Genomic DNA, 16,393 nt, shown 5'->3' with positions numbered 1-16,393 from the left:
CTCCAATATTTTTTCAACACCCGAGTCGTGAAAATGCATGTCTTTGTAATGACCTAAAAAAATCCAACATTGTGTGAGACCATGAATGCATCATGGCTGAGTTCTAAGCAAACAGGATGCTATTTAGTTCTCTCTCACACAGGTAAACACGCTATTTATACATACATGTAAATAAGTTCAGGCGAGAGACGGGGTACACCCTGGACCGGTGGCCAGCCAATCACAGGGCACATATAGACAAACAACCATTCACACTCACATTCATACCTATGGATAATTTGGAGTGGCTAATTAACCTAGCATGTTTTTGGAATGTGGAAGGAAAACCCACGGATGCACGGGGAGAACATGCAAACTCCACACAGAGATGGCCGGAAATGGAATTGAACTTGGGTCTCCTAGCTGTGAGGCCTGCGTGCTAACCACTCGACCACCGTGCAGCCTATACAAGGTTGTTTTAAACCTTAAATCTTTTCTCTCCAGGCTATTTTTCTTTTGCGTGCAAGGGGGTAAAATGGCTCTTTTCGTAGTAAAGGTTGCCGACCCCCTGTCCTAGTTAAACAGGACATGTGGTCACCCTATACTGTACTATTTTCTTTTCTTACGTAACCTGAGACGTAACACATTTTGAGACGTTTAACTTATCTTGACCAACTACTATCAAACTCCAGGTGAAGAATATTAAAGTTTGGACACCCATGTTATTGACGCTGAAGCAACATTTGTGTTATGCTAGATGGCGCATGCTATTCACTTCACAAAGCTTAGCAGAGTTGAGTTCATGCGTATCATCATCATCATCATCATCATCATCCAAAGTTTTTGTCTTCTCCTCACATGCCCCGCGTTCCAGCCTTAGCATGCTAATGTGCAGCGCAATGAAAGCGAGGATTTATTGGATTGATTTCTTTGGCTTTAAAGACTTTGGGATGGTGCCGTTAGAAAGTCCAGGAAAAAAGCTCTGGCGAGGCGCCGTCTTAGTCGGAAATGAAAAAGCGCGTTGAAATATGGACCGGGCTGTAACGTTGACTTTGATTGAAGGGCAGCGTTGGTTGAATTTATGATGGTTGGAATACCAAAGATAAGCTAAGGATGAATTTTCACTTTTTCACTCTTTTTTTTTTTATTTGACCAAAAGGCAGGAGCGGATTTGAACTCCACCTGTGATGTCAATTCATCCACACGTGAAAGTAAATCTTGCTACTCCTGAGCCGTCTCCTCGACTTTGACCTTTCCTGCTCATCTGCTCATCACGTCAGCCGGTCCGTGAAGCCAACCAGTGATCCATCTCATTCCACTTCCTGATTGACTTTTTGTTCTCTGATTGAGGTTTTGTTAATTGGAGTGACAATGACAATAAACGTCCATCTATCAAATCCAAATACAACTTAGTTTGAGGTTGTAGTTCAATTAATTATACGTAGTTCAATTATAGTTCAATCTAAATGTCAAAAATGTTTGCTTTGTCATTTTTTGTTTGTTTTTTTTTTTTTTTTTTGCTTCATTTGTTTGTAGGTTTTTTTCCCAAAAGCCGTGTTGAAAAAGCGACCAAGGTAACACCTTGGCACAGGAATAGGAGCGCAGTGTGAATGCTTCTAGCTGGTGCTCTAGCAGTTGCTGTTTTTGATCCATCTTCAAACGTTCAAGGATTAGTGGTCTAATATCCAAAGAAGATTCATGCGGATTTTTAACCTTTCCAACAACCTTTGATACTAGAGATACGTAGCTTGTGTCAAAGGTCACGCTGGTAAAACGTTCAAGGATCTCACATATTTGGATTTAGATGCCATCTTACCAAAGGGACACTTGACCAATTTTCTTCAAATGTTCAAGGATTAGTGTTTTACATCAGAGCAAGAACCCTATTGACTTTACTGGATAACATTTGATCGAAGACAATCGGGATGAATAGTGGCAAAGATAATGTCGGTACATGTTGCTGTTTTTGATCCATCTTCAAATGTTCAAGGATTAGTGGTCTAATATCGAAAGAAGATTCATGCAGATTTTTAACCTTTCAAACAACCTTTGATACTTGAGATACGTAGCTTGTGTCAAAGGTCACGCTGGTAAAACGTTCAAGGATCTCACATATTTGGGTTTAGACGCCGTCCTACCAAATATTTTCTTCAAATGTTCAAGGATTAGTGTTTCACATCAGAGCAAGAACCCTATTGACTTTACTGGATAACATTTGAACCAAGACAATCGGGATGAATAGTGGCAAAGATAATGTCGGTACATGTTGCTGTTTTTGATCCATCTTCAAATGTTCAAGGATTAGTGGTCTAATATCCAAAGAAGATTCATGCGGATTTTTAACCTTTCGAACAACCTTTGATACTTGAGATACGTAGCTTGTGTCAAAGGTCACGCTGGTAAAGCGTTCAAGGATCTCACTTATTTGGGTTTAGACGCCATCCTATCAAATATTTTTTTCAAATGTTCAAGGATTAGTGTTTCACATCAGAGCAAGACCCCTATTGACTTTTATTGATAATACTCCATCCACAACACTCAGTTTAGCTGGGGACAAAGATCCTATCCGTATATGTGCCAATGCGACGCTCTAGCAATTTGAAAATCAACTGATCTGCACACTTTCAAGGATTAGTGTTCTAAATCCGACCAAGAATCCTGTTGCTTTATGATGACAACGGGATATCTGGTCGTATCGGTATGTTTCTAGGTGGCACTACCCATTGGAACTTCCAACCAATTTTCTTCAAATGTTCAAGGATTAGTATTTCATATCACAGCAAGACCCCTACTGACTTTTATAGACACATTTCATTCAGAAAACCTTCAAGGATTAGTGTTTTATGTCAACATAAGAGCCCTGTTAGCTTTTATAGACAATATTTCATCCAAGTCACTTGAAGTAGCTGGTGTCAAAGCGTATATTGTTGCAATTATAGTTCAATCTAAATATCAAAAATGTTGTAATGTTTGTAATTTTTTGTTTTTTTTGCTTAATTTGTTTGTAGCTTTTTTTTTTCCAAATGCCGCGTTGAAAAAGCGACCAAGGTAACACCTTGGCACAGGAAAAGGAACGCAGTGTGAATGAGATGAATAAAGCGTCGGCCAGCAGGCGGGGATTTGAGTAAATGAAAAAAGAAGATGAGGAATAAAACAACAGATTGTTTTTGCTCCATTTCTGCGTCTCAGGAGAAGCTGGCGGTGATTTGGGCCGAGCGGACTGTGACAACATTCACCGTTACTCCCAGGATTACTTTGCTGCTGCGAAGGTCGTATTAGCGAGCGTTATGTTCTTGCCATCGCTCCCTGAAGGAACATCCTGTTGTCTTTATGGATATTGTTGAATATTACCACAGAGTAAAAAAACGTGTCAAGATGTTCCGCTCTGCCATCGAACCCACAGTCTAGCAACGAGACACAACATTGAGACGGTAGCGACAGCACATTGCGAACCATTCAAGTGTCTTTGGGGTCAAGAGTTCAAGTGCAAAGGTCAAACGACTGAGATGAAAGTCTTGTCCATGTTTGCATTCCGTCTGAGTCAGACAGTGCTAGCATGCTAGGGTCATACGGGGTAATTAAAGTCCCCGCAGGTTTTGACGCCAGAATGGAGGGCAGAATCTGAGGTCTAGGCGGCACTCGAGCAGCTGGAGTTTTGGTCAAACCTTGGAAGAAACTACAATTCCATCAATTACATTTTCATTCCAAAGTCTTCATTTTATTCACTTATACAGTCCAAAGGCTGTCCCAATACTTATGTCCATAAGGCTCCATGACGGACAAGTGTTAGCTAAAGCTATTAGCCGTGACCATTGTTGGACTTTAATCCGTTCACCATTCAGACTTCCAGGTCCAGGTGAGCGACGTAGCGCTCCAGCAAGCTAGCATAAAACACTCATCAATCACAGACGATGCATTCAGGGTCCGGTCGACACGTTCATTGTTCAGGTCTTTTCTATCCGGGTGATTTCTACTTAACGCCACGCTCGCTCCGCCTTGACGGGCCAGCAGTGGCTTCACGCGGCGTGAGACATTCTCCCGAGTCTTTGAAAGGACGGCTAATCGGGACATTTGGGAGACGAATGGAGGGAAGAACGCCTTTGTTTTTTTTTAGAAAAAATAACCCTTGAGATACGTAGCTTGTGTCAAAGGTCACACTGGTAAAACGTTCAAGGATATCACATATTTGGATTTAGATGCCATCTTACCAAAGGGACACTTGACCAATTTTCTTCAAATGTTCAAGGATTAGTGTTTTACATCAGAGCAAGAACCATTTTGACTTTAGTGGATAATGTCCAAGATAATGTTGGTACATGTTGCTCCTTTTGATCCATCTTCAAATGTTCAAGGATTAGTGGAAGATTCATGCAGATTTTTAACCTTTCGAACAACCTTTGATACTTGAGATACGTAGCTTGCGTCAAAGGTCACACTGGTAAAACGTTCAAGGATATCACATATTTGGGTTGTCCTCCCAAATATTTTCTTCAAATGTTCAAGGATCAGTGTTTCACATCAGAGCAAGAACCCTATTGACTTTTATTGATAATACTCCATCCACGACACTCAGTTTAGCTGGGGACAAAGATCCTATCCGTACATGTTTCAATGCGACGCTCTAGCAATTTGAAAATCAACTCATCTGCACACTTTCAAGGATTAGTGTTCTAGATCAGACCCAGAATCCTGTTGCTTTATGATGACAATGGGATATCTGGTCGTATCGGTATGTTTCTAGGTGGCACTAACAACTGGAACTTCCAACCAATTTTCTTCAAATGTTCAAGGATTAGTGTTTTACATCAGAGCAAGAACCCTTTTGACTTTAGTGGATAACATTTGATCCAAGACAATCAGGATGAAGAGTGGCGAAGATAATGTCGGTACATGTTGCTGTTTTTGATCCATCTTCAAATGTTCAAGGATTAGTGGTCTAATATCGAAAGAAGATTCATGCAGATTTTTAACCTTTCGAACAACCTTTGATATTTGAGATACGTAGCTTGTGTCAAAGGTCACGCTGGTAAAGCGTTCAAGGATCTCACATATTTGGGTTTAGACGCCGTCCTACCAAATATTTTCTTCAAATGTTCAAGGATTAGTGTTTTACATCAGAGCAAGAACCATGTTGCTTGGGATATCTGGTCGTATCTGTATGTTTCTAGGTGGCACTAACAAGTGGAACTTCCAACCAATTTTCTTCAAATGTTCAAGGATTAGTATTATATATCACAACAAGGACCCTCCTGACTTTTATAGACATATTTCTTTCAGCAAACCTTCAAGGATTAGTGTTTTCTGTCAACATAAGAGCCCTGTTAGCTTTTACAGACAATATTTCATCCAAGTCACTTGAAGTAGCTGGTGTCAAAGCGTATATTGTTACATGTTTCCAGGCAGCACTCTAGCAATAGGAATTTTCAAGTGATCTTCAAACTCGTCTATTTTTTCCTTCAGTTGGGGCGTCTCTTTTGTTTTTGGCAGAAGCGAGACAAACTCAAACACAACAATGTGTGTGTGTGTGTGTGTGTGTTTGCTCACATTCTGCTGGCCCCTATTTCACACTATAAGCATGCCAAATAGTGAGCCTCTTATTTTTGTGGAAGGTTTTTTTTTTTTGTTTTCCCCCCGCTGAGGAACAAAACGTTGACCTTACAGAGGATGCTCTAACATCTCTCCAACCTTGTGCTGCTTTGACAGCTTCTTCGTCTAAACACACGCATTTATTCTCTTCCCTCCAAGCAGGACGCACAACATTCGGGCTAGCCGATAGCTGAGTGTGATGTTGTATTTTACGCTTCTTGCAGGATGTTCTGGCACGCCTCTTTGTCTGACTGCGAAGGAAAACAGTTTGCTTCACAAAGGAACTCACTTCTCGCATGGTCTCCACTGAGTGGTACTGATAAAAGTACTGATAAGAGTACTGATAAGAGTAAATACCGTCGCATAGCCGGCTATCAAAACCTGAAAATGCAGCTGATTTGCATAATTCAATTAAAAAGGAACTGACCCGACTTCAAGTAGGTATTGGCGGAACTCAAATCCGTACAAGGCATCTAGAAGGCTGTGCTAATGTGCTAATGTGACCATGCTAATGGCAACACTTAACAACACTTAACATTCATTCATTGGTTTTCTATGCCGCTAAAACCTCATTAGGGGACTTTGGGCGAGAGGCGGGGTACACCCTAGACCAGGGGTGGGGAAACTTTTTGACTCGCGGGCCGCATTGATATAACAAAATTTCCGGGGGGGGGGGGGGGGGGGGGGGGGGGCAGACTATATATTTTACACGTAACAGTCCACCTGGTATTATTGTATCTGTAAAATTGCCATGCAATCTGCTATTATTATTTATTATTTTATATTTATATTTAAATATTTTAAAAATAATAAAACATTATAATAATTAAAATAAAATTAAAATAATAATTATTATATTATTATTATGTAAAATATGCAAATATAACAATATTATTATATATAATTAATATAATAATTAGCATTAATATAATAATCATAATAGTTATAATAATAATATAATAATTATTATTTTAATTTTCATTATTATTATGTGCTTGTGTCTCTTTTTTCAGGAGCACTTTGTAAACAACAGACCATGTCAAACAACGAAATTGATACAACCATCAAAAGGTTGGCTCAGGCCATGATGCCAGGTTGTATGTTGAGTTTAAATTAAATACTTTTGAAAGATTGGGCGGGCCGTATTCAAACACTTGGCGGGCCGGATGTGGCCCCCGGGCCGTAGTTTGCCCACCCCTGCCCTAGACATATAGACAAACAACCTTTCAGAGTGGACAATTAATGTGGAGGGCAAACTCCACACAAAGATGGCCGACGGAGAATCAAACCACTTGTCCACCGTACAGCCACGGCAAGCAAGCATGGACTTTTGTGTAGAAAGCCTTAAACAAGAAGCAATGGCTGCTGTCCGAACCTTGTATGGACACTTTGGGATGTTCCTTCCTGGCGCACTCGGGCTGCGTCAGCGGCTGGAAAAGCGACGCCGTCCAGTTGGCCTGAGTGACGGCCGGCGTCGGCAGCAGGAGGAAGAGGAGGAGCAGGAGGAGGCCGGCCACGGAGGGGGTGGAGTCCCGCCAGGACGTTGTCATGGTGACGAGCGCTCCTCTAACTGCCAAGGCGGGCCAATGGGACGCAGCTGTGGGAAAGAAGGAGGAGCCAAAGTGAAGGAAAGTGAGGATGTCGGGCAATCGGAGAGGGGAGAGAAAGTCTAGCAGAACTCAATGAAAATGAAGGATGCCACTGAGAAATGTAATTAAAAAAAACATCCTGACCTTTGAACTACTCATCATCATCATCATTATCATCATGAAAAAGGTGCAATTCCTTTCCTTTGCTGTGTGTTAAAGTGTTAAAGTGCAAAAATGGAAGAGTTCATTGGTTCTCTATGGTGTCTTTTCCTCCCTAATGCTTCCATCAATACCAAATTATTAGCTGCAAATACACCAAAGACTCCTTGGGAAAAAAAAAATCAATGGCGCTTCTCATTACTGCTGCTCCACACTCCTTAGCCAGAACTGGTAAGCCGTCTGCCTCCACTGATGGAGCTTAACAACTCCCAACCGTTTTCATCATCTCCATCAGTTCAACATCTTTTTTTGGCTGCTATTGCTAATGTATATTTTTAGGATTTTATAGGATTAACATTCTTTTAGTTTCATAATGAAATTAAAGAAATATTTATGTTTTTTTAATGAAGTGATAGCAATTATAATGTAATGTGTTTATTTATAACCATAAAAAATATGCATAATTGTAAGTTATTATTATTAATGAATTTATGTATATTTATTATGGAATTATAAATAACACAAATAAAAGAATGAAATTAATTTAATTAGAATTATCCTTGTATTTTTTTTATTTTAAATTTTTTGTTCAATGTAATAATTTTATAAATACAATTTATTAATAATAAATTAAATTTATTATTAAAAAAATAATTATAAAGGTTTAAATAAAAATGTTCCCAAAAATATATAAGAACTGATATATAATAACAGTAAAACAATGCTATGAAAAATATTATTACTATTATTTAATGCTTATTATGACTATTTACATGTATTCTAAAATAATTTATAATAATTGTATTGTAAATTATTAATATGTATTAAATATAAATCAATTTAGAACATGCAAAAATATGAAATAAAAAACATCTAGTTATAATTTCATTGTGTTGCACGGTGGCCTAGTGGTTAGTTTGTCCGCCACACATTCAGGAGATGCGGAACTTGGAAGTTCCATCATGATGTCCCAAGTACGGATACAGCCACAGAAATGTGAGGAATATTCCATTCATAAAGACAGGCGGAAAAAGTGAGTTTATGCTCGACGTTAGAATCCCTCCAAAAGGCAAACACTTTGGCGTGTGAAACACCGTCAAGGTAACGAGGTGTCGTCTTTTCTGGGTGGTAAAAATTCAATCCAAGTCCAGATGGCAGCCGGTAAATCAGAACTCTTCCAGAGCACAGCCTCTCACAGTCGGTGCCAGCGCATCGCCATGGCAACGCAGCAGCACGTCGTCAAGCGGCGGGATGCAGGTGGAGCGTGTTTGAGCGCTCAATAGTCTCTCTGGACGGCCGCCCGACCGGCTCCTGATGTCGCTAAAGCAACATCTTGTGTCTTTAGCGGGAAGGAGCTAAATAACTAGCATTGTTTGTAGCTAAGTGGGGTCATTTCAAAGTAGCCACCATCACATGCGCCTCGGCCAATCAGCATCGCCGCAGCCTGGCTGCTGTTCTGGCTGATGGTTGATGGCTGTGGCCTTCGTGAAACATTTATCAAGTATGCGTTGATGTTTCATTCCATCCGTCCGTTCTCGATACTCACTGTATCACGGTTAATTGGTTGATTCCTTATTTATAAATGGATTACTTTTGGAGTTAGAGCATAGAATACTACATAGAATACTACATCAACGGCCTTATAAATACATTTAACATTATTAGAGTCGACTGCACGGTGGTCGAGTGGTTAGCGCGCAGACCTTAAAGCTAGGAGACCCCATCTCTGTTCTCCCCGTGCATGCGTGGGTTTTCTCCGGGTACTCCGGTTTCCTCCCACATTCCAAAAACATGCTAGGTTAATTGGCCACTCCAAATTGTCCATAGGTATGAATGTGAGTGTGAATGGTTGTTTGTCTATATGTGCCCTGTGATTGGCTGGCCACCAGTCCAGGGTGTACCCCGCCTCTCTCCCCAAAGACAGCTGGGATAGGCTCCAGCACGCCCCGTGACCCTCGTGAGGATAAGCGATAAGAAAATGAATGAATGAATGATTAGAGTCCACCAGGACTGACATAACACCCCTATATTGCACTATTATGCAATATAGTAGCCATGAATAAGACTCATTCTCGCATGCGTTACTATAAATGCTGAGTGACAGGCGGACACAAAGTGACGTTAAGGATTCAGAGTCGAGTTTCAGCTTTGCATGAGTTACAACCACGACGGTAGCCCATGTTTTATGTCGTCTGACTGACTTATTAAAAATGCTTGATTTAGGCTAAAAATACCTAACATGCTATGCATATTTTTTTTTACTAATAAGCTGTATTAATGCACAAAACAGCATGGTTACGTTAGCATATGCTTGCTAAAACTTTTGCTGCCATTGATATTTAATGACTTTTATTTGCACATATTGTGCTGAGCAGCCAGGGCACTTTCCTATGTCGCTGTGAGATACATTTCCTGTTCTATGGTTATCATCGCACTTTTTTTAATATGCCATCACGGCTCTTGTGCCTCCCCCAGGGAGATGACCTTTAACGTTTGTTTAGGAAAGGTTTATGGAGGACTAAAGTGCCGAAGTGCAGATTCAGTCATTTAATTTTTTTTACAAATAATTACGTGGCAAACGTCAAACATACCAATTTGGCTCTGATTGACGGCCTACTTGGTTTTATTCTCTACAGTGGACCGAGGACTAGTAGCTGCTAATTAACTCCCACTGAACTCCCACAGACAAACTCCATTAGGATCTCCTATGACACAGATTTAAGTGGTTCTGGCCTGCCGGGACGCCGTTGTCTGAGCAGGAAAGGAAGTTCCTTTTTTGGGCGGGGGAGGAGGAAGCGTAATTGTGCTGCAAATCACGCCCTCGTTTTAAGCGAGTTCATGAAAAGCGATGCTTGTTAAGCAGCTTTTCGGGCGGGACTACGAGTCAAGGCTGTGGGCTGCTTGAAGTGCATGGACGAGTCCTGCAGAGATCATGCCGACGCTCCTCTTTTGGGCTTTCACGGAGCGCAGGAGGAGACGCTCATCCCACAGCTTAGAGGGATTTTCTCACACTCCGCAGGAGGAACAAGTGTTTGCCTGTTTGATTCGAGGCGCACGTGGACAGTGGATACATAATGCATGGACATTTTTAATAAGAGCAACAATATTATTTGTAATATTTTTTTTAGCTGTATTTGTACACATGACACATTAAAGCCAGGGACAGGAAGTGTTCGCTAAACAGTGCCCACTCTAGTGTTTGGATACCCGTAGTTCCAAGGAGAAGCCAGAGCTTGAAAACCCTCTCCAGTCATTAAAGTTCTCCTCTTAGCAACTAGTAAAAACATAAAGAACAAAGCCAAGTGGGTTGGATGAAGGCAGAAAAAATTAATATAGTTATTCATAGTCATTTACAACCATAAAAACAAAATATTAAGAGAAAAAAATTATACTCTAATCAGAAATGTTGTAATTTTACAACAATAACAACAGCCACAATATATGGAAAAATTACATTATTTTAGTAGAATACTTCATAATAATAACAACATTTTAGTAGCACAGAGTTTAAATATTATTATTATATATTTATAATTATTGTTTTTATAGTCATTATTTTGAAAAACAAAACAAAATACATTTTCAAGAAAATTAGGTTAGGGGAAATGACAATATTATGAAAATAAAGTACAAATATTTTCAAAATAAAGTCAGAATATCGCAAAAAAAATTGTTGGAATACTTCATAATAATAATGTTTTAGTAGCACATAGTTTAAATATTAAAGAAAGAAATATGTATTGTTTTTAAAGTCATTATTCAGAAAAACAAAACAAAATAAAGTTTCGGGAAAATTAGGTTAGGTGAAATTACAATATTATGAAAATAAAGTAAAAATATTTTCAAAATAAAGTCAGAATATTGCAAAAAAAATGTTGAAATATTTAGTAAATAAAAAAACGTAAAAAATTGGGGAAAAAACAAAAATGAAGCGGATAATAATAATAATAATAATATGCGATATGTGATTTACTGTTTACTCCTCACCCTAATACTCAATGTAAGCGGGTGGGGCATTAGGACCCAGGTGAGGTTGTTATTATTAGAGGACAAAAAGCCCCCCCCCCCTTCAAAGAGGAGCGGCTGCCGCTGAGAGCAGACGTATTTAATTGGCAAGCCAAAGGTCAACACAGAGACTCCCAGGGGGGTCTGGGGGCTGGGGGCTGCGGGGGTGTGTGAAATGTTGTTATCTGTGTCAAATCACCTCCTCTCCAAAGTGGACTCACTCATTAAAAAGTAAATTCACTGACGATGTTCAAACCATAATTAAAAATACAAATCTTTCCTGGATGCCGTTTCCATTTTCAGCCCAGTTTGCTCTCGTCGCCGCTATCGCTAATTGTGTCGTTAGCGCCGCTGCGGACCAACGCCGCAGGCTGATAATAATCATAATAATAATGATGCTTAACTACATTGCCGCCATTTAAAGCAACATAAAACAGTAAACACATTTTCAATCGTAGTATAATTGGAGATGCAACTACTACTTCAACGGCGTGTAATAGCATTAGCATCCTCATCAAGGAAGTGGGAATGGCAATCGTGCATCAAAGCATATCATAGCAGTCCGCACGTACCACAACTGTTGGTTGCTAATAGGCTGAAACTATATCCACGTTTACTATGAAATCTCCATGACTACCATGAGACATTCAGGGACACACAGGTGGCACTCTAACCTCAAGGTCGTGGTCGCCATGATCAGCAGCTTGTCCAACATTTCACACCCTTTCTCCTCAAAATGGAACTAAATTAATGTAAGACTCTTTTACATGCAAACGACCAAAACAAGACAAACTCCTAGCTAACATTTATGCTAGTTTTCAACGAGGCTGTGACCATTTTTTTGTTGATTTCATTACAGCAGACCTATTATATTTATTTCCGTCCCTTTGTATTGAGTTGTGGACTCCTATAGAGCAACTACAAATGCCAACCCACGCAGAAAGCGTGTGGGGGGGGGGGGGGGGGGGGGGGGGGGGGGCAGACAATAGATTTTACACGTAACAGTCCACCTGGTATTATTGTATCTGTAAAATTGTCATGCAATCTGCTATTATTATTTATTATTTTATATTTATATTTAAATATTTTAAAAATAATAAAATATTATAATAATTACAATACAATTTAAATAATTATTATAGTATTATTATGTAAAAAATGCTAATATAACAATAACATTATATATAATTAATATAATAATTAGCATTAATATAATAATTATAATAATCATAATAGTTCTAATAATAATTATAATAATCTAATAATAATAATAATAATTATTATTATTATTATTATGTGCTTGTGTCCCTTTTTTCAGGAGCACTTTGTAAACAACAGACGATGTCAAACAACGAAATTGATACAACCATCAAAAGGTTGGCTCAGGCCATGATGCCAGGTTGTATGTTGAGTTTAAATGAAATACTTTGGAAAGATTGGGCGGGCCGTATTCAAACACTTGGCGGGCCGGATGTGGCCCCCGGGCCGTAGTTTGCCCACCCCTGCTCTAGGCTGTGTACCTGTTCCTGCAGTTTTTCCTTGGGTCTCCTGCCTCCCGCTCAAACGGTCTGTGTATTTTACTTCAGGTACGCTTCCTGCTGAGCCGACTCAGCTGTGATTGGTCACACCCCCAAGTGCTCCCGAGGACTTCCAGACAGCAGAATAAATAATAAATGAACAAAGTTAGGACAAAGTTAAATTGTGACTGACAAGTACGGTGGAAAAGGCCCATGGCCCATTGGCCCATGTTCACAAACAGTCCCGTTGACAGACGAGCATAGTTTATTTCTCTTTCATTTTCCGGCCGTGAATCAGCAACTTCAACTTCATTCTGCCTGATATTTGCCTGAGCCAAACATAAGGAAGCATGCAGCGTGCAGGACCGTCCCAAACGGCTTTCAGGGCTCACCTCCAACGCTGCAAACCTCATTATCAGATGCACTGGCGTGGATTATCACAAGAATACAACATTGTAGCAAAAACACTTATAGCTCAGAACAGAGGAAATGCATCACAGCGCCCCTTGTGGTATGTAGCCAAACTGCACACGGAAAGTTTATATTTAAAAAAAAAATATTTGTGTGGATCTGGTGTGAATTCAGTGCGAGTCTTTGCGACTCGGTGAAGAAATGCGAGGTTCCCCGTCAGAGCGCCGTCTTGTCGTAAACACGTCTCTGCCATGCGTCTGGCACACAGCGGGGGCGATGGCGGCTGCTGCGATAGCGGCAGATAACGGCAGACAACGATATCAGCGATATCTCCTCACCCGCCGACATCAAGAGCAGCAAGCATGCGAGGAATCCAGCGTGCAAATCAACACAGGCGTGGGGGGGGGGGGGGGGGGGGGGTTCCCAGCCCAGACTCATTTGTACCTGCCAGGGGGGACCGCCGTTGTGGTGCGCTGATGACCTCTGACCCAAACCCCGAATGGTGTCACAATTCTGATGCTCAAATGCTCAAAATAAAATGTCATGCTGTTTCCATCCATCATGAAAGAGGGGCGGCACGGCGGGCGAGTGGTTAGCGCACAGACCTCACAGCTAGGAGACGAAGGTTCAATTCCCATCCTCGTTTGCATGTGAAAACATGTGTGGGTTTTCTCCGGGTACTCCGGTTTCCTCCCACATTCCAAAAACATGCTAGGTTAATTGGCCACAGGTATGAATGTGAGTGTGAATGGTTGTTTGTCTATATGTGCCCTGTGATTGGCTGACCACCAGTCCAGGGTGTACCCCGCCTCTCGCCCGAAGACAGCTGGGATAGGCTCCCCTCGTGAGGAAAAGCGGTAGAAAATGAATGAATGAATGATAAGTAAGAGGAGGTTGCCAGGTGGGCTTCATTTTCTCGTCTCAGATGTCAACATTGGAGCTCTCCAGAAGACGGTTCGTCACCGCCATGACTGCAGGCAACTCAATCACATCAGCTGACTGATTTTACGACAATATCTGCCATTTATTGCTTTATTTTCCCGCGTTCGTCCCGCTCTCCTTTCTGCCAAAGAGCAGCACTGTAAAACTTTCTGGAGTGTAACTTTACAAGAAAGAAAAACACCACAGCTCCCCTTTAATTGTCAGACATTAAAATTAATGCGCCCTGACGTTTTACGGCCGCTTTTGTCTCAGATTTTTCCCAAAAAGACGAGCTGGCTGAGCGAGCAATGAGAGATAACCTCGGCCTTTTCTTCCTTTTGTGTCTCATTATTAATTCTATTAGCGAGCGCCTCCTCACATGAAGCCCCATTAGACGGCCTCGGCCCGTTAGAGCACGGCGGCTCGCGTTTAATTGACACGGCGGCGTGCAACCGGGGAACGATCCGAGTGCATGCACCATCAACGTAAATGTCAGCCGGCTCTCTCGCAGGAGAAACGCCGCGGCAGCAGCAGCAGCCCATGTTTGAATTTGGGTGTCGGGAAGACAAGAGTTCAATGCCAGGGAGCACACGTTCATTTCACAACATCAGCTACAACTGACCACGTTTCCCCACAGGACTGCAATCTATTTACGGCTGGCGGTGGCGGTCTACTTGACGTCATTGGCCGTTGTCATGGACGCCGCAGGAGACAAAAAGGACGCTATTACGTTATTTTTGTTTATCATATTCCTTGAATTGGGCGGCACGGTGGTCTAGGGGTTGGCGCGCAGACCTCACAGCTAGGAGACCAGGGTTCAATTCCACCCTCGGGCATCTCTGTGTGGAGTTTGCATGTTCTCCCCGTGCATGCGTGGGTTTTCTCCGGGTACTCCGGTTTCCTCCGACATTCCAAAAACATGCTAGGTTAATTGGCCACTCCAAATTGTCCATAGGTATGAATGTGAGTGTGAATGGTTGTTTGGCAGCCAAGATCATATCAATAAATATTATTTTATTATTATATTATTATTTAAAATTGGAATATTAGGTTGGGGGAAAAATGATATTGGTTATGGGAAGGGCTGCACGGCGGTCGAGTGGTTAGCACGCAGACCTCACAGCTAGGAGACACGAGTTCAATTGCACCCTCAGGCATCTCTGCGTGGGTTTTCTCCGGGTACTCCGGTTTCCTCCCACATTCCAAAAACATGCTAGGTTAATTAGCCACTCCAAATTGTCCATAGGTATGAATGTGAGTGTGAATGGTTGTTTGTCTATATGTGCCCTGTGATTGGCTGGCCACCAGTCCAGGGTGTACCCCGCCTTACGCCCGAAGACAGCTGGGATAGGCTCCAGCCCCCCCCCCGCGACCCTCGTGAGGAAAAAGCGGTAGAAAATGAATGAATGAATATTCCTTGAATTAATATAAATAATTGAACCAAAAAGGTTGATTCCAACAACCAGGGTTGTGAGACTTTTTTTTTGGGGGGGGGGGGGGGGGGGGTCGATACTTTTATTCATGAGCTTCCCTCCAAGGACAGACTGCACATTTTGTACTACAACGTTAAAGTCCTTGGCATGCAGATCACCGCTGAAGGATGAATACAACTTGTATTTTATGGGCCACGCTTACAAGACAAGCGGCAAATTGACTCCAGCGAGATAAAGCACCAAAGCAGGAAGCCGGGAAGTATACGCACTCGGGTGACTGAGGTTACCAGCGATCAATAAAAGCTTCAAACTCCGAATTTTTTTTTCCTCGAAAGTTCTTTTGTAGTAATCTTAAGAGGTTTAGCGGAAGAAATAAAAAAAAACTATACTACAACAACAGGGCATGACTTCGACCAGTGAGAACAACAGTGGATCAAAGGTGGAGCCCTGAGGCACTCCGCACAAGAAGAAAGCTAACTCAACTATGCAGGGCTCCGCCAAGACCAATCTGCACATAAATGATGCACAGCTTTCTTTGCTCCACATTGGGAACAACAAAGTTTTGAAAAACACAACTTTATTTACACATTTATAAGGACACTAACCCATATTTTATAGGTTCTTTTACGCTGGAACTGTTTTGTTTTTTTTATTGGCCCACAGCACATTCTAAAAATAAAAAATAACAACAAAAATCGCAAAATACTAAGGAAAAATAATTGCATTTTAGTAGCATAAAATTGAAATATTAAATAAACAAGAAACTATTTTTTTTTTAAGTCACAACACGAGA

General features: G+C 41.2%; 1 protein-coding gene across 2 annotated transcripts in view; it reads right to left on the bottom strand.

Moving 5' to 3' along the window:
* Positions 1–16,393, bottom strand: part of sema5ba (sema domain, seven thrombospondin repeats (type 1 and type 1-like), transmembrane domain (TM) and short cytoplasmic domain, (semaphorin) 5Ba) — a 92,723-nt gene that overhangs the window by 48,515 nt on the left and 27,815 nt on the right. For both annotated transcript variants that reach the window (XM_058081857.1, XM_058081858.1), the window contains exon 3: positions 6,941–7,162. In XM_058081857.1, coding sequence (XP_057937840.1) covers positions 6,941–7,115 — 175 coding nt within the window. In that variant the 5' untranslated portion in view covers positions 7,116–7,162. The remainder of the gene's footprint in view (positions 1–6,940; positions 7,163–16,393) is intronic.

This window comes from Doryrhamphus excisus, chromosome 9 (assembly GCF_030265055.1).
Source record: "Doryrhamphus excisus isolate RoL2022-K1 chromosome 9, RoL_Dexc_1.0, whole genome shotgun sequence".
Classification (NCBI taxonomy): domain Eukaryota; kingdom Metazoa; phylum Chordata; class Actinopteri; order Syngnathiformes; family Syngnathidae; genus Doryrhamphus; species Doryrhamphus excisus.
This window is presented reverse-complemented; position numbering and strand designations above follow the sequence as displayed.